General features: G+C 43.8%; 1 protein-coding gene across 1 annotated transcript; it reads left to right on the plus strand.

Annotated features, from left to right (window-relative positions):
• Nucleotides 1-607: 607 nt before the first annotated feature.
• On the plus strand, nt 608-16,416 carry LOC129328710 (zinc finger protein 160-like). The gene is made up of 3 exons (XM_054977954.1): nt 608-691; nt 10,612-10,741; nt 14,505-16,416. Exons 1-3 carry the CDS (start codon nt 611-613, stop codon nt 16,184-16,186), a joined length of 1,893 nt encoding a protein of 630 aa, XP_054833929.1. The 5' UTR covers nt 608-610; the 3' UTR covers nt 16,187-16,416.
• Nucleotides 16,417-23,921: the final 7,505 nt, after the last annotated feature.

The following is a 23,921-nucleotide window of genomic DNA, read 5'->3' on the forward strand; positions in this document are numbered from 1 at the left end:
TTCATAAGGAAAACTCTTAAAACAGGAGGTCATAATCATATGGCCAACACACTGCTATATTATAAGACATGTTGAATTTCAAGTTTAAAGAACTACAGGGAGGATTGTTTTTATTGTTAGTAGTCCTTATTGTTAGTAATAAGAATAAAGTCAAGGTGCGATTCATCCTTTATTGCTAGTTGAAGATTGGAGATTGCAGTAAAAAGCATTGGATGCCCCCATTTCCCATAGAAGACAAGTAGTTACAGGCAACGACAGGGAAAATGGGTATACGTTCACACTAAAGCAGGAAGAGCTATCATAACAACACAGCTCCTGCTCTTCTTAGGAGGAATTGCCTTCTGTTTCTCTTCAGGATCTCTCCAGCCGTGGGCCATCAGGTGAAGCTGCACAGAAGAGCCAAGAAACCTCCTCTTCCAAGTTCCAAAATCCTTCGGGTTTGTTATCCAGTTTGGGGTCTGGTAGTCGCTGGGAACTACAAATCCCAGAAGGCTCTGAGTGCACAATCGAGTTGAAGTCTCCGCCTTCTCTGCATCGACGGGGCATTTTCTCCTAGAGAGAGAGGGAGGGAGAGAGAGAAGGGAAGGGAAGGGAATGGAATTGGGAGGCCATGGAGTTCAACGGGGAATCTCCTCTTCCTCCTTTCCTTTGGCCAGAGGGAGACTCTGACCTTTGCGCGTCTGCAGGAGAGGTGAGTTTAGGATTGCATGAACGTATTTTGGGCGAGAAAAGAGGAAGGGAGAGAAAATACGTGTGAATGGGAGAAGGGAAGGAGGTCTGGATGGAGGGCGGCTTCCCGGGCAAGATGTCTGCAGGGGCGCCTGTGTCCCCCACCCCACCCCGAATGTGCTCCCTGCAACCAGCCCGGGTTGGTGTTATTCTGCGCAGCTGGACGGACCGCTGCTCTGCTCCGGAGGGTCCCTTGTTCTCACGGGCCCCGCAGCTCGCTGCACTCGCCGTGTGGGGTTTTAAAGGAGCTCTTTGGCCTTGCGAGCTCCGCGGATTAAGAAGCCCTTGGCCGCATTTGGCTCTTACAGCTGTAAGCCTTTCCAACACATACAGTTCCTTCCTCTGGAGCGTGATAGGAAAGTGCATCGCCCTGCAGGAGCCCTCTGAATCAGCAACTGGTCTGAAGGTTTCCTTTGGAAAGGGCGGGGCCTTCCCCGTCTGTGCTGCCTCCACTTCCCCGGCTTCTGAGGAGAAAACTGCCCTTGCGATATAGAGGACGGATGTTCGGGAGCGAGTGTGGGTCTGGATGTTGCGATTCCCTTCGTTTTTGACGCTGCATAATGCCTCCCCCTACGAAATTTAATATTTCTGCAGTATGTCTTTACCTTGAGCCAAGACTATGTGTTCCCCAGTGTCGATCATGTTCGGTTTACCCTTGCAGGCTCTGTTAAGAGCCTGGGGGATGCATCTGCGTGTCTGGAAAAAAATGCCTTCTTTCAACTCACTCTAGCCCCCCCAGATGGCCACCTACCTTGACTCAGTCCATGTGGCCACCTGGATCCTCTCCTGGCTAACATCAAGCCTAGACTACTGTATTGCTCTCTCTATAGGTCTTCCTTCAAAGTCAACTCAAGAGACTCCAGTTGGTGCTAAATGTTGCTGCTCAGTGGTTGTTATTCTTATTACTATTATTACTGTTGTTATTTATATTCCATTTTTCTCACTGTAATCCAAGGCAGATTACGCAGTGCAAGTGAAATACAATATAATCAACTGTTAAGATATTCATTGAGCAAAATATAATAACGAACGACAATTAGGACATTCAGTGAAACAGATACAATCGGGTTTGGTTGCAGAAAACTTGAAAGCAAGCATAACGCTGAGCACAGAGATGAAATCTTGCCTGAAACCAAGCATAACTAATTTCTGTGGCATGGTTAGCAGCAAGGAACCTCTCTAGAAGGTGAGGATCTACACCAGCGGGCAGCACCCAATATCATAGCATCCCTACCAAGGCATCTCTGCGAGTTATTTCTTATGACCCAGTCTTGATATCTGGGTAAAAAGCCCTCCTGAATACTTCAGTTTTGCATAGTTTCCAGAAAGGCAGGAGAGTGGGAGACTTCTTGACCTCCCCAGGCAGGCCTTTCTGTAAGGTGGGGGCCACCACAGAGAAAGCAACTGTAGGGGGAGCTCTTGATTTTGCTCAGCTGCACTGTGATCTGAAGGCCCTGTCCAGATGAGTGAAGCTGCCGTGGTGGAACATAGGGGGAGAGGCGGTTGCACAGATATGAGGGGCCAAGGCCATGAAGGGCTTTGAATGTGATAGTCATGACCTTGAATTGGGCCTGGTAACTGATGGGAAGCCAATGGAGTTATATGCATGCTCCATCTAGGTCCTAAGAGTAAAGGAGCTGCAGCGTTCTGCACCAGCTGGAGTCTCCAGGTCAGCTTTCAGGGGGGGTCATTGTAGAGTGGATTACAGTAGCCTAGTCTCAACGCTACTGTGACATGAATCCATCTGGCTAGATTGGCTGTGTCAATGTAGGGGCCATCTTCCAGGCTAGTCTGAGTTGTGAGAAGGCCTTTTGTGCAGCTGCCTTCACTTCCTTCTCTAGCAGCAGTGCAGGATCTCCCATTCTGCTGTCACTCCCTTGGTTTCCCATCAGAGTACCGGGCTCAGTTCATGCTTCTGCCTATCACTTACAAAGCCCTCCCTGGCCTTGGCCCCTCATATCTACAGGACCGCCTCTCTCGCTATTCTCCACCATGGCAACCTGAGCAGGGCCTTCTGTAGGTGCCACCCAGCATATGGGCAAAATCAATGAATGCCTGTTCATGCGCATTCTCTGTCTTGGCCCCCGCCTTGTGGAAGGGCCTGCCTGGGGAGGTCAGGAAAGCTCCCACTCTCCCGGCTTTCTGCCAACTGCAAAACTGAATGAGTCAGGAGGGACTTTGCACAGGTAGGGGGGCTGTGCTCTAAGGAAATGGTTCAGAGAGACGCTGCATACTGTCTGTTGCTGTGAGTGTGTTCAAACTGGGTAATTTCTGCGCTGTTTAATATGTCATGTTTCATTATTTATGCTTTGTTTCAGATCTGTATATGATTTCTACTTGTTTTCAAACATCTGCACGTTTTGCCTTTGCATACCCAGCTGTTGCTCTTATTGACTTACACTGTAATCTACCAGAGGTCTCAGTAAAAAAGGCAGACTATAGGTAACATAAATTAAATTGTTTCTTTTGTTTGAAAGCCAAAACCTGTCAAGATAACGGAGTAGCTTCATTGCAGTTCAAAGCCATGTTCTACAAACGGCAGTCAGTCCACAATGTACCAATAGCTCCCACAAGCTGCTGGAAGCCTTGAGCTGCTGCAGCTGTTGTGGTTCTTTCTCCTTCCACTCCTTCAAAGATTTGTAGAAGGTCCAGGTGCAACTTTGCTGTGGAGCCTTCTGTCCTGGCTGTGAGGAAGTGGTCTGTGGGTTGTCCCCAGGTCCAGCAGTACAATAGAGGCAAGGTAGGCGGTCGCCGCAGGCGCTTCTTTCCAAAGGAGGCGCCGTTTGCTGGCCCCGCCCCTGCCCCCAATGACACCTCAGCCTGACCCAGCATCAGAGCAGCAGCAAGCAATGGGCCCACGGGCTGTACGGCAGAGAAGCAACCAGGCTGTGCCTGTTGCTTCGTGCCATACTTGCGCCCCTCAGCTCTCCCCGGCTGGCACCAGCGCAGCAGCACCGCGGCCGCCAATCCCCTCCCTGGCCCTCCCCATGGTGTCTGTGTACACACCGGAGCCCTGCCCCACCACGCTCTCATTGGCACACGGGAGGTCATGCGTCCTGGTGCACACACGGGTTGGCTGAGGCTCTGGAGCGCAGCTGCAGGCCCGCAGCCCCGCTCCAAGCAGAAGCACGCGCTGGCCTCTTGTGCTGCTCAGCAGCACAAGGCGCTGAGGTTGGGCAGGGAAAGGCTGCAGGTGAATTTCTGCAAGAGATGCGACCTGCCTGCATTGTGGGGCCTGGCATGGGGATCAGGTACAGCACAGTGTGCGCGTATTTGGAAAGCTTATTATCTGTCTGTTCTGCAGCCCAGGGTTGAACTAGCAGAATGATTCTGCTCCTGATGTAATAAACAGCTTGTAAAGCATTTCTGGAAACTCCCATTCACATTCAGTGTACAGGTGGAACAATGCAAGATGTATGGGATTTCCATCCTTCATAATTTCCCTTGCATTCCCGCTGTACAAAAGGGTGAGTGGGCTATAAAACAAATTTCCGCCATGTAGAATGCCACCTTAATGTCAACCTGGATAGAAGCTCTCTTGGTGATTCACAGCAAAAGAAGAATCCAGGCAAAGTAAATGTCCAAGAATAGTTTTATGAAAACACACACGTTGCTGACATCCCCATTTTCACCCTGCCAGGAAAAAAAAGGCATGCAATTGGAAGGGGTGTGTGTGTGTGTTTAATACAGGGTATCCATGTCTGTGTTGTGTTTGGACAACCTTCTCTATTTATAGTGTTTAAGACATGGTGGGTCACAAGATGCTGTTCCCCCAGTTTGCTCAAAGGAGAGACAGGCAGACCTTTTAAAACCTGGACTTTCCTAAAGCTTTGGTTGCCAACAGCCAGGAGGCAGTAGCAGAGTATAAATTAGTGCTGTCCCTGCCAAATCATTCTGTTCCTTGTGCCATTTATGCTTCTGCAAATTCCTGCTACTGTCCAAGAGATCAAAATGCTTGGACAGACTACTGTCAGTTCATATTCAACCTTTCTCACTTGGCCTCTCCTTCCTCACAGGGTTGTTGTTGGGAGGATAAAAATGTAGAATGAGGAAGAGAGAACCTTGCATGCCATTCTGAGCTCCTTGGAGGAAGAACAGGGTGGCATGGTGCTAGGAGCTAAGCAATCCATACGTTTCAGACTGTCCGTCAGCCTTGGGGGCTGTTGCATAGCCCTGCTCCCTTCTGGGCTTGATGAGAGTTTGGAGGCCCCATCCAGCCAGCCTCTGACCCATCCTTGGAGTCCCTGATCAGGGCTACCGAGAGGAGGGGACTAGAGGGGCAACATTCTGGGGGTGTCGATTGCTCTGGGGATCCATGGAGCTAAGCAGGTTATGCAGTTTGTTGTCCTGTGATCTTTAGCGCATGCGTCTCTGAAAAAACAGTTTGAAATACAGTGCTTTGAAAAGTATGAGTCTATAAAATACTGAGATGTATAATGAGATATTCATTTCTCTAGGGAGCTATGGCTGATAGAAAAAAGCTATTTGGAGCTGGCTTCCTCAAACGAAGGCGAGAAAAAGAAAAGGAGCAAGCAAAGCAACAGGGGGCCTTGCAGAAATACCTTTGTAAACGGAGAGCCATTGATAAACAAGAACGTGAGTCCCCTGAAGAAACTCCAAGTACAAGTTATGCCGCGACTACAACTGATGATCTTCCGACTAGCCTTGAAACACCCACTGAGGGAGCTGAGCCTGGATGTGATGCTCCTAGTAGGAGTCATGCTGCAACTACAACTGCTCCTCTGACGACCCTTGAAATTCCCACTGTAGGTGATGCAAAAGAGGTTTTAAAGAAAAGTGAGAGTACTGAGAGGGCGGCAGAAGAAGATAATGTTCCGCCTGCCGGTTACAGTGACCCTGCTAACTGGCCTGACAGATGCAATGATCATTTGCGACTCCTTATAGTACAACAGGGACCAAAGCAGGTTGTAAAATATGTTTTCCCCAGAGACTCACAAAACAGAAGATTTTCTCCTACGCACTACAAGAGGAAGATGCCAAATGGCGAACAAGTGCTCCGTGAATGGCTGGTCTATTCCACCTTGAAAGATGTGGTTTTTTGTTTTTGCTGTAAGCTGTTTGGCAAAAAAACTGGATCAATATCATCTCTACAAGAAGCAGGTTCAAAAGAGTGGAGGAACATGGGAAGAATTCTGTCTTCACATGAGAAGAGTAATGCCCATTTGGAAACCTACAAGACCTGGCAAGAACTTGATGTCCACTTATCTAAAGGAAAAGCAATCAATGAGATTAACCAACAGGAAATCAGGCAAGAAGAAGAGTATTGGCGACAAATCTTGGAACGCTTGATCGGTTTGGTCAGAGTTCTTGCCATGCAAAACTTGGCATTCCGTGGTACGAGCGAGAAGTTGTGTAAAGCTAACAATGGAAATTTTTTGAAGTTTGTAGAATATTTAGCCCTTTTTGATCCTATCATGAATGAACATTTGCGCAGAGTTCAAGATGATGAAACAATAGTTCACTACTTAGGAAAAGATATCCAAAATGAGCTTATACGGCTCCTAGCAGGTGCCACACAGGAGAAAATTTTAGCAGGTATAAAGTCAGCCAAATACTACTCAGTTATTCTGGACTGCACACCTGATGTTAGTCATATAGAACAAATGACAATGATTGCACGTTATGTTGGTGTAATCCCACGAACGCGATCAGCCAATTCTGAGACGACATCTGAGCCTGAGGTTATCATAAAAGAACATTTCCTGGGATTTGTTCCACTGCAGGAGACCGCTGGTGCCTTCATGACAGAAACTCTTCTTGGACGGCTTGGGCAAATGGGATTACCGCTTGAGAATCTGTGTGGTCAAGGTTATGATAATGGGAGTAACATGAAAGGAAAAGAAAACGGGGTTCAAAGGAGAGTCCTAGACTTGAATCCACGTGCCTTTTTTGTTCCCTGCAGTGCACACTCTTTAAACTTGGTAGTCAGTGATGCTGCTAAGTCTTCTCAGGAAGCAAGAAATTTCTTTGGTGTGGTTCAGCAGATCTATAATTATTTCTCTGCGTCGTCTCAGCGTTGGCAAGTTCTAACCAGCCATGTATCAGGCATAACTGTTAAGCCAATTAGTCAGACAAGATGGGAGAGTCGGATCGATGCTTTGAAACCACTGAGAATTCATCTTGGTCGTATAGTTGATGCTTTAATGGAGATCCATCATGACGCGCGCTTTGGATCTGCAAATCCTTCTTCTCAAACTGAAGCTAAGGGCCTTGCTGATGCCATTTGTAAGTTCAAGTTTATGGTCTCCCTTGTTACATGGTACAACATCCTTTTTGAAATTAATGCTACAAGCAAGACACTACAATCTGTGGAAGCTGATTTGAATGCAGCTACAACACGATTGCAAGTGACCAAGGATTACCTTGTGCGCTGTAGGTGCGATGAGGGTTTTCAACAAGTTTTAAAAGATGCGACTGACATTGCAAAGGAGCTAGAAATAATACCAGAATTCGAGACAGAAGTTAGAAAAAAGAGAACGGAACGGCAGTTTGGGTACGAGGCCCTAGACGAGGCACCACAAGAGCCAAAGGAGAAATTTAAAGTAGATTTCTGTTATGCTGTCTTAGACATGGCCATACAGTCTGTTGAAGAGAGATTCCAACAGCTACAAGAATTTAATTCCCTGTTTGGCTTCCTGTATGATATATACAGTATCAACCAAAAAACTACTGAAGATGTACTTAAGGCCTGCAAGAATTTGGAAACATCATTGACGCACAATGGCAACAAAGATATTGATGCTGATGACCTGTGTGATGAACTTGGAGCAGTAGCCCGAAGACTTCCAGGGTATATGACACCAAAAGAAATACTTCTCTTCCAACTGAAACAACAAACGCTGAATAGCTTTCCTAATGTTTCTATTGCTCTGAGGATCCTTCTTACGCTTCCAGTGTCAGTGGCAAGCGGTGAATGCAGTTTCTCAAAACTCAAACGTATAAAGACATACCTGCGCTCCACAATGCTGCAAGAGAGACCAGTTGGTTTGGCAACTATCTCAGTTGAACACACTGAAGCATCAGCGCTTGACCTGAAGGAATTGGTGGGAACATTTGCAGCTCCGTCCAACCACATCTGAGGTTTGTGGGCAAGGTTGTCTTGGAAGACGTGCGCCTTGCCCCATTGGCGGTGGCTGAGTTGGAGAGGCCAGGCTACTTTGTTCTTTGCTGCCCATTTTGGAAGGAGCAGGCGACTCATGGAGCCTCTCTGTCGCTGGGCAGGTGGGGGCAGGGTCTGTCGTGGGCTATTTTGCGTCATTTACCCCTCCAGGTTATGGGGAGGTTTCCTTTGGAGACTTCTTGTTTGTCTGGAACTGGCTCAGCAGGGCCTGAGCCAGTCTGTTGCTATCCGGGTTGTGCTTGCTGCTCCTTGTTGCCTGGCCTTGGCGGCCTTTTTCAGTAAAGAAAGATGTGAGGTTGGTGTCCAGCAGAGACTTGTCCACCTAGTGCCAGCATGGAGAAGGTGATTTCTAGTGACTTGGATCTCAGGCCTGACCTCAAGTTTTGGCAGGCCGATCTGTGACTCTTTAAACCGGCACTGTAAATAGTGTGTGCAAGCGCAGTAATGAGTGATGTTTGGGGGGTGTTTTATGAAGGTTCCTCCACCCCTCTTTTGAAAGATATAAGATGTTTCTGCAAAGCTGGAAAAGCTTATGTCAGTGTCAGTAATACCAGTTACTGGATATAAGTATCCACATGTTGGGACCACTTGAGTATCGGGCATGTGATACTTGTAAGAGGCAGGGAAAATTAATGCAATTGGTTCGGTGTATTTTGTTCTTTTAATCACTTTACTGAGTGATGGGATTCTTCTATCTTTTTTACATTTTTGAGTTTAAAATTTAATAGAAAAAAAAATTTAAACAAGCCTCATACAGAATATAAATAAAAGCATGGTAACAATTGTGAGAGATCAACACATAAGCATGGGCATAGAGCAGGGGTCACTGTGTGTGTATGTCGGGGGGAGGTCTGAATTTATTGCACTGCGCAGAGGGTTGGACTAGATGACCCTGGAGGTCCCTTCCAACCCTACGATTCTGGGTTTTCCAAATATCTAAAAATAACTCCAGGAAAATGCCAATCACGACTTTGAGGTCAGGAAGGAATTTTCCTCCATGTGAAAGTGGCCAGGAATTCTAGAGGTTTGTTGCTCTCTTCTGGGCATTGAGCAGAGGTCACTGGGGCGTGGGAGGGGGGTGGCTGTGAATTTCCTGCATTGTGCAGGGGTCAGACTAGATGTCCCTTGGTGGTACCTTCCATCTGTGTTTTTATATTTCAGCTGAGAAAATGACAAACTCATCATCACAGCCTATCAATTACTCCAAAGTAAACATCCCCCTATCTGTCCAAGCACTTCTTAGAAAAGAATTCCTTCTAATTTTTAAATCTGAATTGGCCAAAAATGTTAATTTAGGATGTGAAAATGGATCAAATTGATATTGCAATGACATTATGTGCCACAATTCTCTGACCACAGAAATTCCTGGAGGAACATGATCCATTTTAGCATGAATACACCTAAATTCACTCCATTTAATGAGGGGGACCAAACAAAAAGCCTCTAAAGAGGCCAAAATGGATGATCCACATGGGAGGAGCAATCTCAATAATTAGTACAACAAGTAAGCATGATATAAGTTATAATCAGGAGAGTAAATCCTACTCCATTAAATGCAAGTTGAATCCTCTTCAGAGATATCCAAGGCAGCAAGGAGCCCCATGAGAATTTCCAAAATCAAGTATTACGTTTTCTGAAGATGTCTTTACCCCATAATGGCACATTGAAAATCGCTCATCTGTCCAGATCCAATGACATACTAGCAGTCAACTTGTTGCAATTGAGCAAAATCATAAACTTAATATTTCTAGGAATCAATATTCTGAGATCAGTGTTGACATTAAGGCACCATCAAAAATGCCTGTTAGCAAATATACTTGGTGATCTGTTTTCTCCCAATAGCATCCATTCAGAATAGTCCAATTAATCGAATAACCAGAGAAATCACCAAAAGTATTGATCCCGTTCATTAATATTGGGATGGGATGGAATGGTTCTGAGATAAACAAGAAAAGATCATCCACATAGCGGACACTCCAAAGAGTTATGTATAGAGCCATGAATATTACTGTTTTGTATGATGGCACAAGCCAGGGATTCCAAACACAAGTGAAAAATAAGGGGAGGAAGAGAACAATCTTGTCTGGGAGCTCTCAAGAGGGAACGGCACAGAAAAAAGACCATTAGTCAGTACCCTAGATCTGGAAGATGAACACAGAATTCTAATCCACTCCCAAAATGTACGAGGAAAGCCAAATTTACTCAACATAGTAAAAATAAATTCCCAGTATATTTTGTCATATGTGAGAACAGAAAGTTGATCAGACCTCTTCGATGCAATCAACACAGCGACCAGTCTGGAACTCTCAGCCCTTGCCTGTCTTGTATGAACCCTACGAGTTCTATGTGCATCTAAGATGAAACAACCTTTTGACCACACTAGCAGTTAATATCTTAGCATGTGCATTCATCAAAGAAATGGGTTGGAAATATCCTCGTCGAGTGTGGTACCTGCAGCTTTTGGAATCAGAGTAATAGAATCATTCTGTGGCAACACTAGCGAGGCACCAGACTCAAAGATCTCATTGTATAGTTGATGTATTTTGGAATTAAAAAATCTGAAAAGGTTTTATACCCTTCATCAGGCAAAGACATTTGGTCCTGGAGACTGCAAGACCGGACGCAATCCAAATGTATTGCATTATTTCATGCCATTGACTGGCCAATGGCATTCTTCTTTCTTTCTTGCGTGCTCAGGGTCAGGCATAAATGAACAACTGGGAAATCTGTTCTTCTTTCAGAGATCCCCAGTATCCTTTCGGGACGTAGCCGTGTCCTTCACGGAGGAGGAATGGGCTCTGCTGGATCCAGGCCAAAGAAAACTCTACTGGGAAGTGATGGAGGAAAATTACCACACCGTGGCCTCCCTCGGTAAGGATCTTTTCTCCTTTATTGTGAATACAGAAGAAAAGTGAGGGGGGGTAACATCTTCCTTTGGCCCGCTTTGATTTTAGGACACCCTTTCATTTGCCACAGAAGAAAAAATGGGCATCCTAGACCTGGGATTCTGCAGCATCTGAGAACGAAAGCATTAGATACATTCATGCTGTAAAAAGAAATCTGTTGATGAAGAGAGCCCTGTTCAGGAGAGATGGACAATACCCACTCTAGAAAATCCCTGTTCCTTCTCTGGCTTTTCTGGCCTTGTATTCCATGACAGAGTCCTGAGTATTCGAACCTGGGACCTTTAGATATTAGTAAGACACTCCAACTACTAGACCACTCTGGTATTGATAGGGAAGTGGCTAAATCCCCTTTGTTTTGTATAGAAGGGGACAGGGCTTTTTTTCATCAGGAACGCAGTGGAACAGAGTTCCGGAACCTCTTGAAAATGGTCACATGGCTGGTGGCCCCGCCCCCTGATCTCCAGACAGAGGGGAGTTGAGATTGCCTTCCGTGCCGCTGAGCGGCACGGAAGGCAATCTCAACTCCCCTCTGTCTGGAGATCAGGGGGCGGGGCCACCAGCCATGTGACCATTTTCTCCAAGGGCAACCCACTGAGTTCCACCACTTCTTTTCCCAGAAAAAAAGCCCCGGAAGGGGATATTTGTCACCACCCCTGTTTGTGCTGCCTCCTGGTTTCTCATGAGAAAACTTTTGTTTGCATTAAAAACAGCAGAGGGAGGTTCCGGAGATTATCCAGACCTCAGGTTTTTCCCGTTTCCTTAGCTGAGTTGAATTTTCAAATGCTTGGCCTTGTTTTCTGATGAGCTACAGCTCCCATAAAAAGACAGTCAGACAAACCAGGCCCAACTCCCCCAATCAACCCACCAACCCCAAAGCTGGCTGCACTCGCTGAATTGTTCCAGAGAGGCTCTGTCCCCGCACCCTCTATGGGTTAACTCCCAAAGTGGTGTTTAGTCATATTTTTCTCTTAACAGCAATAAGTATTTTCAGTACAGCTTCCTCTAGATTTTCCTTTGCCACTGCCTCTAGAGTATGATTGCAATGGGCATAATGCTCAAGATCGCCTCTTAATTTACAAGTTTATCCTGGCCCAGGTTAACTCTAGGCCCCTTGCCTTTTCCTGTTTGCATTTATTATAGAGAGGAGCCCACCCCTTCTCACTCAGTTTCTCATTCTCATGCCTTGCTTAGTTGCAATATTATTTTACTAGAGATGTGCCCACTCAGGATGCTTAAACATAGGCCATTTCCACACACGTTGAATAATGCACTTTCAATGCACTTTCGCAATCCTTTGGAAGTGGATTTTTTGTTCCACACGTGGAAAATCAAATGTTCACTAAAGAGTATTGAAAGTAGATTATCCAACATTCGTCGAAGCAGCCAATGTTAGAATACTGAATGAGCAAGTCTTCCTAGCAGGCGGGGCTTGGAGATTTCCCAGAATTACAACTGAACTTCATATTACAGAGATGAGTTCCCCTGGAGAAAATGGTCCCTTTTGATAGTGGATTCCATGGCATTACTCTGCTGATGTTCCTCCCCTCTTCCCCTGCCCTCCCTATGCCGCACCCCCAAATCTCCAGAAATTTCTCGACACGTACTTGACAGCTATAGCTCTGCCTCCCAACAGGAATTGCAGCAATATTGGATGAAGCAACAGCATCAGATCAACCTTTCCCAGCCAATTGTAGACAAAATTATATTTCTAACCAATGCAATACCACTTTTCTTCCCTGTGTGGACCCCAAGTGGCTTACGTTGTTCTTTCCTCTACTTTATCCTCACAACAACCCTGTGAAGTAGGTTACACTGGGAATATGTTCCTGTCCCAAGTTGAACCAACAATTTTCAATGGTAAGCTGGGGATTTAAACCTCCAACACCCTAGTCAGACACTACGTTCTAAATTTCAGTACCTCAGGGATGGTCTTAAACCCCCTTTGTTTTGTACAGAAGGAGACATTTTCCACACTCCTTTTTTTGCTTTCTTTCTCATCTGTAGGGAAACAAAAAGGCTTACATTGTTCTCTTCCCCTCCATTTCATCCATACAACAACCGTGTGAGGTAGTCCTGGCTGATGGTATTTGACTGATCCAGAGCCAGCAGAGCGGGGACTCAGTACCAGATCGCCTTGATCCCAGTCTGACATTCTAACCACTTCTGCACACAAGCTCTGACAATTCAGGGAACTGGTTAAATCCCTTTTTGTTTTTTCCACATTTGCGTCTATTGCAAATACCAGAGAGCTGTTGTAGAGCTAATCTGTGCCTGAATGGTCCCATCGCTTTCATTTCTGGCACTGCAAGTCCCACCATCATCCTGAAGCAGGTGGTCAATTCTGAGATGCCTCTCTTTGTTATTTCATGAATTCTGACTTCCACCATCAGCCGTAGCTTCTGGTGCAAAAAGAAAGGCTGGAGCACAGGCTCTCTGGGGACTGCATGGTGCAGCGTGTTCCAATTCCTTTTGTGTTCAGCAAAGCTTCTAGGGAGCAACTTGTTTCCCCTGCCCCACACTATTTCCTCTTTTCCCTCCTCCAGGCACCCCCATAACCTCACCTTTCCTTGCTTTCTTGTCTCCTTCCCACCCACCATCCAACCTTCTTTATCAGCTCCTGTCTTCAGCTTTCCCTCTTCTCTCCCCCTCTGAGCCTCTACCAGGGAAAAATCTGCCCCAGTTATGCTGTGTCTGCCTGGCTCCAAGGCCAAGAGCAGTTGCATGGGGCTGTCCAGGCCTTTCTTGCACTACTTCTCTCCTCCTGGCAGCCCCCATATCCTCAACTTTCCCTCTTTCCTTCTCTCCTCCCCGCCCCCTCCAACCAGCCAACCTTTTAACTACCCCCTTGTTGAGCTATATTTATTGCTTATTTACTTTATACCCCACACTTTTCTGCAGTGGGACCCAAAGCAGCTTACACAATTCTCCTCTCCATTTTATCCTCACAACAACCCAGTGAGGTAGGTTCAGCCGAGTGAGTGTGAACCAGGGAGCTTCCCTAGCAGAGTGGAGATTTGAACTAGGTCTTCCAGATCCCAGTCTGAAACTCTAACTACTTCACACTGGATTTTTCAGTTGGCTGCTGTTGAAGAGTAGCAAGCAGCCAGTCCTGGGTGAGTCATGCAAGTTATCTGGTATCAGGTCACCCAGTGGTTCCTGTGGGCCTCAATGTGTTCCCCATCAATGACCAAACCAGCCATGGAAAAGGCTGTTCCCCCTAGCTGTGGTTGTGTTTGACAGAAACCAAGGCATGAAGGCTGGCTATACTGTGTGGTTGCCTAGCAACAGCAACTAAGGACATTTGTTTCTTATAGCCACAGGTACTACTACTATCATTTTGGCATGTTTTAACTAGACAGACCTGTCTTGTCTGTCCATGGCTCAGCATTTAACTCATTCCTTATTTTTTTCCTTTCATATAAACAAAAACTATCAATAAAATTCAAGTTTTTTTAAAAAAAGCATTTCTTTTCCCATTCTGTCTCTGTGCATCCTAAATCAAAAATAAATACATTAACCTTAAGAGTAACCTTCTGTAGCAGAACAAACCCCCCCCCTCTTTTTATCTCGTTCTCCCTTTCCGAGACAACCTGACATGTGGTTAGATATTGCTGAAGTTTTTCCAGGTCCCCTACTCTCATTGTAGAGAATACGCTTCACCACTGACTGTACTTGCTAACTAGTTTTGTTCCTTTTTATTCTAATTGACTCTTTTATCTCTCTCCCAGTTACAGATAAAAGGCAGATGGCAAGTAAGAAGGAACCAGGAAGGGTGATTGTGGAAAGAGAGGAAGATCTGCGTGTAGAAGCGAAATCTGGAGATAAATTTGTACCAAAGAGACAATGCAGATGGGAAAAGGAAGCAAAGCAGAAACAGAGGGAGGAATTGGTTGCCTCTGAGAGCAAGACAATGCTGGAAGCCCCAACCGAAGATGAATTGCAGATAAGAAAGAGAAGACAGAAGGGTCCCGTAATTAAGAAGAGGTTCAGCTGCAAATTCAATCTGAAAAAAAATCACAATGTTACAGCATGCCAGAAAAGCTATAAATGTTTGGAGTGTGGAAAGAGCTTCCACCGGAGTAGTGAACTAACTGCACATCAGAAGGCTCACAGAGGGGAGAAGCCATATAATTGCTTGGAGTGTGGAAAGAGCTTTTCTCAGACTGGCAGGCTAACTGTCCATCAAAGGATTCACACAGGGGAGAAGCCATATAAATGCTTGGAGTGTGGAAAGAACTTTTCTCAGAATGGCCACCTGACTGTGCATCAAAGGATTCACACAGGGGAGAAACCATATACATGCTTGGAGTGTGGAAAGAATTTTTCTCAGAATGGTATCCTAATTGCACATCAAAGGATTCACACAGGGGAGAGGCCCTATAAATGCTTGGAGTGTGGAAAGACTTTTTCTCAAAATTTCAGCCTAATTAAACATCAAAGGCTTCACAGAGGGGAGAAGCCACATAAATGCTTAGTGTGTGGAAACAGCTTCTCTTGGAGGAGGGAATTAACTAGACATCACAAGAGTCACAGAGGGGAGAAGCCATATAAATGCTCAGAGTGTGGAAAGAGCTTCTGTCGAAATGGTCACCTAACTGCGCATCAAAGGATTCATACAGGGGAGAAACCGTATAAATGCTTGGAGTGTGGAAAGAGCTTTTCTCGGAATGACAGCCTAATTGTACATCAAAGAATTCATACAGGGGTGAAGCCATATAAATGCTTGGAGTGTGGAAAGAACTTTTTTCAGAATAGCAACCTAATTGTACATCTAAGGATTCACACAGGGGAGAAGCCACATAAATGCTTGGAGTGTGGAAAGTGCTTCTCTTGGAGGAGGGAACTCACCAAACATCACAGGATTCACACAGGGGAGAAGCCATATAAATGCTTGGACTGTGAAAAGAGCTTTTCTCGGAAGGGCAACCTAACTGCACATCTAAGGATTCACACAGGGGAAAAGCCATATAAATGCTTGGAATGTGGAAAGAGCTTCTCTGACATTGGTCCCCTAAGAGCACATCAACGGATTCACACAGGGGAGAAGCCATATAAATGCTTGGAGTGTGGAAAGAGCTTTTCTCAGTATGGCCACATGACTGTGCATCAAAGGATTCACACAGGGGAGAAACCATATAAATGCTTGGAGTGTGGAAAGAGCTTCTATCGGAATTGCCACCTGACTGCGCATCAAAGGATTCACAAAGGGGAGAAGCCATATAAATGCTTGGAGTGTGGAAAGAGCTTCTCTCGGAATGACCACTTGACTGCACATAAAAGGATTCACAAAGGGGAGAAACCATATAAATGTTTTGTGTGTGAAAAGAGTTTTTCTCAGAATGGCAACCTGACCAAACATCAAAGGATTCACATAGGAGAGAAGCCATATACATATTCTTGGAGTATGTAAAGAACTTCTCTGAGACTGGTCCCCTAATTAAACCTCAAAGGATTCACTAAGAGAAAGAGCTATATAAATGCTTGGAGGGTTGAAAGAACTGTTCATAGCTGCTGTCTTACCATACACTACAAGAAAGCCATCTCATCACAGTTAGTTTTCTTCAAATCAGTCTTGCAGCGTTCTGCACATTAAGTCAAAAGGAATACTGAATACCACTTGGATTTATTCTTTTTCCCCGTTATTTGTTTTGTAATATTTGTTTATTTTTAGGTGGTTTGAGAATTTTGATTCTCAGATGTAAAAAACTGAACGATTGTTTCATTTCTGAACAAGGGTGGTTGCTTTTCTATTGCTTCAATTTAGCTATTTTGGAATAAATCAAAGACATTTATCTTTGTCAGTGTGACAGAAAGATCACCCCTGCTTTCAGTGCAGTTGATGCAAGACTTCTGTTTCCCTGGCTGAACAACATGGAACTGGAGCTGGACTACAACCAGGGATGATAAACCTGGGCCAGATTTGTGAGGTAATGGGATATCTGCTATTCCTTACATGGCTTAGAAGGCTCAGCATTAAGCACAGAGTTCCCAGTGTAAAAAGTTTTATTGTCACAGCTGAAGGTTTTGGTTCCTCAGCTGAATAGACATAGGTGAAAATCCAGTTTGTCCTGAGGTAATGAATCAGTTTGGTCTCAGAATTTCTTCCCCCACCATTTGAAAATGAATTACAGCTCCCTGACGGATTTCTGCCAGCTTAACGCATCTTGTATCAGCTGAGAAAAGCAAAATTTAAGCCCAGGAGCACCCAAAAGAACATCAAAGAGTTTCCAAGCTACAGAGTTTCAAGATACAAATTCCATACAGTCCTTCAGATATGCGTATCTTACGACTTCCGGTTTGGGATCCATGAAGGTCTAACGCAGCTCTAATCGTGGAGCTGACCGGGCTGCCGTTTAAGTGGCCGGCGGGGCAAAATTTAGCCCGCGGCCGACTGTTCTCAGGTGGAGAACAGGCAAAGAACGCTCAAGTACCTCAGGGCATGTCGATCTCGGGCGAGGGGGGGTCCTACGCAACGGATCCTCTCCTGACCCTTGAGGTCCCACCCTAAGACAGGTCGGCTTCAATCTCTGCGGCAGTCCTGGGGCCAATGCGGTTGGCATAAGACCTACATGCCCAAGCTGCAACAGGGGAAGGAAGAGTGGATGGGAATCTAAGATTGAAACAGCGATTACAACCCAAGGAAAGTGAATGAGAAGGTAAAGATCACTATCTTTTGAAACGGGACAGATTGCTAAAAGTAAAGAAGAATTAAAGTAGATTTTTAAACTGCAACAGACTAAGTATAAGGAGGGGAAGACCCGGCAAGAATTATATTAGAAAAAGGACTAAGTTTAACGAAGTTATTAAAGGAATTGGACTATTGTTTTGAATACCTGTGGTTATAAGGAGATATCAGGCTGTGAGAAAGTTTCACCATCGCGAGAACTACTGTGGGAAGTCGGGAAACAGGAAGTACGTAACAACAATAGAGTTGCTGGAGAGAGGCGGCCCTTGCCAGAGGACAGGAAGTAGGGAATCGCCATTTTTGAAAGGGGAAGAGCCGCGGCTTCAGCGAAAGAGGAAGTAAGCCATATTGGATTACAAAAATCATAGAGGAACCATAGAGAAAAGACGCCCGACATTTTGGACTCTTTAAAAGTTTTTTTTTTTGAAAGACCGGGATATTTAAACTAAAAGGACATTATGTCGCGCACAGGGCTGGGCACAGCAGGCAGGAGGCTCACTGGTACTGCAGGGCTGAACACAGCAGGCAGGAGTTCAGTATTACAAGACAGCAAACCAGGGTCCAGGAGTCAGGCCAGGTGCCAGGGTCAGGCTATCAGTCAGGGAGTGAGAGAGCGGCAGGCAGAAGAGTAGTCAATAGGCAGGCCAAGGTCAAGTCCAAACAAGCAGTAGAGCAAGGTACACGAACGTCCAGGTAGCAGGGAGTGGCAAGCTGAGTTGCTTCCACGCTTGGTCTTCTCAGCGTCTTCCTTTATTGCTGTTCTAATGAGGGCCAGCTGTTGCCTCTCCCTCGAACAGCTCTGCCCGGCGTTGTGCTATTAGCCGGCTACTCCTCCGCCTTTCCAGAAACGCTGCCTTATCTCTAAGTTTCCTCCTTTCAGCTGGCCCCAGAGGCTCGGATTTCGCTCTAGCCCTGGGGGAGTCTTTGTCTCTTACAGCCTCTGTGGAGGTTTCTGGCTGTTCCTCGTCCCTGACAGTCTCTGCAGAAGCTCCAGGCTGTTCCTGCTGAATTCCCTCTGGAGCAGCAGCAGTAGTTTCTGACTGCTCCTCCTCTCCCATAGCTTCTGCAGGGGCTTCCAACTCCAGAGGAGATTCTGCTGGCCCTTCCTGCTCATCCTCTGAGGAGGACTCTGAGGCAGTAGGTAAGGTGGCCAGTCGGGGCTGGGGCTGACTCATGACACATTAAATCAAACGCCACAGAGCTAAGGAAGAGAGTGGACTCGTGGGAGCGAGCCAAAGCAAGCCCCACGATGTCGAAAAAAGAGTGGCAATCGGTGATAGAAAATCTGGACAAAAAACTATTAGAAGTTATTAAAGAGCTTAAGGACATGAAACCGGAGTTGGTGAAAGAGGTTAAAGAGACAGTGAAAAATGAGTTGGCAGAAGTGAAGAAAGGTATGGAAACAATGCAAAATGACCTGCAGGGAACACAGCAAAGAGTCAAGGTAGTGGAAAGCGCGGTGGAGAACTTGGCAGATATGCAACGAACAGAGATGAGGGTGATGAGGGGGAGAATGGCGGTTGCAGAATGTAAACATATGGAGAAGCAGCTGAGGTTTCGCGGCTTGCCCGAAGTGGAAGGAAAGACAGCTCAAGAACAGATCACTGAGGTGTTAGCTGAATACCTGGGGAAGGAGGAGGAGGAAGTTGTGGCTATCCTAGATGTGGTATATCGTGTAAATTCAAGAATTGTGACGCAGAGGAAATTGCCAAGAGATGTGATTGTGCAATTCACGACCAGAAATATGAAAGAGAAGATTGTGACTAAACAGTTTCAAGATCCATTGGAGATTGATGGCAAGACGATTATTATCATGAAGGAATTCCCCAGATCGGTGTTGTTAGATCGGAAAAAATATAAAGCTCTAATTCAGATTCTGAAGGACATGAAAATAAGGTACAGATGGGAACTACCAGAAGGAGTGTCCTTTGAATTTGGAGGAGCGAAAAAGCGAATCAGATCTGAATTAGAGATGGAGCAGTTTATAAGGGACAATGAAAAGGACTTACCAGCAACAAGATTATGAATATGGAGTGCAAAGTCTTATCTTGGAATGTAAATGGACTTAACTCATCGAATAAGAGAAAAAGTATTTTCCACTGGCTATTAAAACAAAAATGTGATATTGTATGTTTGCAAGAGACTCATATTAGAAAACAGGATGTAAAGTATCTAAAATTGAACAAATTGGGCAGTGATTTTGTAGCGGCCTCTAATAAGAAAAAAAGGGGAGTGGTGTATATAAAAGAGGAGCTACAGCCAAAGTTAGTGATGAAAGATGCGGAAGCCAGATTCTTAGCAGTGGAATGTATATGGAATTTAAAGAGAGTATTGGTGATTGGAATCTATGCACCTAACGGAGCAAAAGAAAGCTTCTTTGAGGATTTGAGGAAGCAATTAGATGAACTTCCTTATGACCAGATAATTCTTGCTGGAGACTTCAATGGAGTGACAAACTTGGAACTAGATAAAAAGTCAGTAACTGCACAAAAGAAAAGAGGACTATTACCAAAGATGTTTTTTGTATTGACGCAACAGGAAACTTTAGAAGATGTATGGAGAAGACAAAATCCCAAAAGCAGACAATATACGTTTTTCTCCGCAAGACACTCTACGCTATCAAGAATCGACATGATCTGGGCCTCAAAAGACTTAGCGCTTTGGACTAAGGAGGTGGAAATATTGCCTATGGTAGGCTCAGATCATAATCCAATTATGTGGACGTTGGGGAAAAGGAGTAAAAGGAAAGGATGGAGAATAAATGAGGATTTGCTGCAAGAGGGAGAAAATATGGAGATGTTGAGAAGAGAAACAAAGTTTTTCATACAATACAACATGAATAGAGAAGTACCAACCAATAAGGTATGGGACACCTACAAGGCAGTAATTAGGGGCATTTTAATGGACCTAAATGAAAGAGCCAGGGAAAAAAAAGAGGAGAAGAGACAGGAGATCACGGAGAAAATAAAAGCCAAAGAAATACAGTTAAAGAAAAGACCAGGGAAAAAGAAAATTTATCAGGACATTAAAATTCTTCAAGAACAGTTCACAGCAATGAATAATAAAGAATTGGAATGGAATCTCAAGAGATTGAATCAAAAGGCGTTCGAAGGCGCAAATAAACCTGGGAAATATTTGGCATGGCAATTGAAGAAGAGAAAGGAGAAGAAAATAATAAACAAAATCTGTGAGGACAATAAAGTGTACCTGGAACAGACAGCTATCAGTAGAGCCTTTTACAAATTTTATGCTAAATTGTATAATAAAAAAGAGGTGAATAAAGACTCAATAGCGACATATTTGGAGAAAATGAAGCTCCCAGTAATTTCGGAAGCTTGGAGAGACAAACCGAATAATGAAGTAACGGAGGAAGAAATAAGAAAGGCAATACAGTCAACAAATCTGGGAAAGGCGCCAGGGCCGGATGGACTTACAGCCAAATTTTATAAGGTAATGGCTAATGAACTGGCACCATTCCTAAAAGAGGTGATCAATGGTATTTTAAAGGATCAACGGATCCCAGATACTTGGAGCAAAGCTAATATATCATTGATCCCCAAAGAGGGGCAAGATTTGACTAACGTGAAAAACTATAGACCTATATCGTTACTTAACAATGACTATAAAATCTTTGCGAAGATACTGGCGGAAAGAGTGAAGGGATGGCTTTCGGAAGTTATTGAAGAGCAGCAAGCTGGTTTTTTGCCAAAAAGACAAATTAAAGACAATTTAAGGACAGTTATAAATGCTATTGAATACTATGACAAACGTTGTGACGAGGAGGTTGGTTTCTTCTTTGTGGATGCTGAAAAAGCGTTTGACAATCTGAACTGGGACTTTATGTCTGCCACCATGGAAAAGCTACAAATGGGAGAAAGATTCATAAGAGCAGTAAAGGAAATCTACAGAGACCAGAATGCAGCAATTGTGGTGAATGACGAGGTGACTAAGAAACTGACTGTAGGTAAAGGAACAAGACAAGGTTGCCCGTTGTCTCCACTGTTGTTTATTTTGGTGTTGGAAATATTGATGATACAGATACGACAAGATGATGCAATCCGTGGAATAAAAATAAAGGACTTTTCCTATAAGGTCAGAGCATTTGTGGATGATATAATGTTAATTGTGGAAGATCCAATGGAGAATATGCCAAAAGTCATAGAGAAGATTAAGGAGTTTGGAGATTTGGCAGGATTTTATATAAACAAAAAGAAGTCAAAGATATTATGTAAAAATATGACTAAACAAAAACAACAACTGTTAATGGAAATAACAGACTGCGAAGTAACAAGTAAGGTGAAATATCTGGGAATTGAACTGACTGCAAAGAATATAGATTTATTTAAAAATAACTATGAAAAACTGTGGACTCAGAGCAAGACCTGATTAAATGGAACAGACTGAACTTGTCATGGTTGGGAAGAATTGCAGTAGTTAAGATGAATGTGTTGCCAAGAGTGATGTTTCTGTTACAGACAATACCAATTATCCGAGATTCTAAGCAGTTTGAAAAATGGCAGAGGAAAATATCAGATTTTGTTTGGGCAGGCAAAAAGCCTCGAGTGAAAATGAAAGTGTTACAAGATGCGAAAGAAAGAGGCGGAATGCAACTGCCCAACCTAAGACTTTATTATGACGCAATTTGTTTAGTGTGGTTGAAAGATTGGATGATGCTGAAAAACCAGAAATTACTGGCCTTAGAAGGATATAAAAATTATTCGGATGGCATGCATATTTATGGTATGATAAAGTAAAAGCGAACTCTATGTTCTTACATCATTATATTCGGAGAAGCCTATTCACAACGTGGAAGAAGTACAGAAATTATCTACAAGATGGAATCCCCTCATGGGTGGTTCCATATGAAGTAATAGATCCGAGAAATGTCGATAATGAACAACAGTGTTTAACATACAAGGAGATAACCCGAATGGAATTTTCCAAACCTAAAATAAAGACGCAGGACGAGTTGTCTCCAAATTACGATTGGTTTCAGTACAGACAGATTAGAGACCTTTATAATTCGGACTGTGCGAAGGGAGGGATAAGAATGGAGAATTCGGAATTAGAACAGGCACTTTTACAAGAGGATAAAAAGGAAATCTCTAAGGTATATAAAGTGCTGTTGAAATGGTATACTGAAGATGAAACAGTTAAAGTGCAAATGGTGAAGTGGGCTATAAATTTTAACAAGGAAATAACAATGGAGGCGTGGGAATACTTGTGGAAGAATACAGTGAAGATTACGACATGCACCAATATTAAAGAGAATGTCTACAAAATGATTTATCATTGGTATATGACACCAAAGAAAATTGCGCTAGGGAATACGAATACGTCCAATAAATGCAGGAAATGTAAAAAGCATGAGGGATCTCTGTATCATATGTGGTGGACTTGTGAGGTAGCTAGGCAGTACTGGGGGGAAATAATAAGAGTAATAAGTGAGATTTTACAATTTCAAATTAATAAGAACCCAGAACTCCTGCTACTGAACTTGGGAATGGAGGACATTCCAGCACAGCATAGGACATTGCTATTTTATATGACAGCAGCGGCTAGACTCTTGTATGCGCAAAAGTGGAAAGTGCAAGATGTGCCAACTATTGAGGATTGGATATACAAATTGCTGTACATGGCGGAAATGGACAAAATGACAAGGAAATTGAGAGACCTTGATCCAGGACAGTTTAACACGGATTGGGAGAAGCTGAAACAATATCTAGTAAAGAAATGGGAGGTGGGAGGAGAACTGTGGCAGTTTGAAAATTACTGAAATATAATAAAAGTAGAGGGAGGTGACTTTACCGGGGGGTGGAGAGGTAAATGAGAATTTCTAAGCAATTACCTTATTAGACTATTATATATAGTATTAAGTATTATAGGTGTTATCATAAGAATTATAATGATAGAAATTAACTAACTATAAGGATAGACTAATTAATATTATTTCTGGCAACAATGGTACAATGCACTAAATTGATTGAAATGGGTCAAATTGGTTGACTATTGTTTGGTGGACAGTTGCATAATGAAAGAATAATATAATTATATAATTAAAACAGTATGAAGATGTGATATGTAGGAAAAGTAATATATAGAGTATAAGTTAAATTGGTTGACTTATATTGAATGTACTGTTTATAGAAGTATCTAAAATTATGCTAAATGAGGGATAAATTGTTTGTCCCATATTGAAGTTGAGACTATAAAATAGAATATAGAGTACCGAAATTAGCTAAATGATTATTATCAAAAGAAAATATGCCAAGAATGTATTATTTAGTTATGTATTATTTAGTTCTTAAAGTAAGTAAGAAGACAGAAGGAACACTGTGTTATATAGATAAGCTTAGAAGAAAGTGAAAGTCTATGTTTGATAGATAGAATAAATTTAAAAGGAGTAAGGGAAAAGGGACAAGGGGTTGGAAAACTGTTGGAAGTCAATAAAAGGGGGGGA

The sequence above is a fragment of the Eublepharis macularius genome, chromosome 4 (assembly GCF_028583425.1).
Source record: "Eublepharis macularius isolate TG4126 chromosome 4, MPM_Emac_v1.0, whole genome shotgun sequence".
Classification (NCBI taxonomy): Eukaryota; Metazoa; Chordata; class Lepidosauria; order Squamata; family Eublepharidae; genus Eublepharis; species Eublepharis macularius.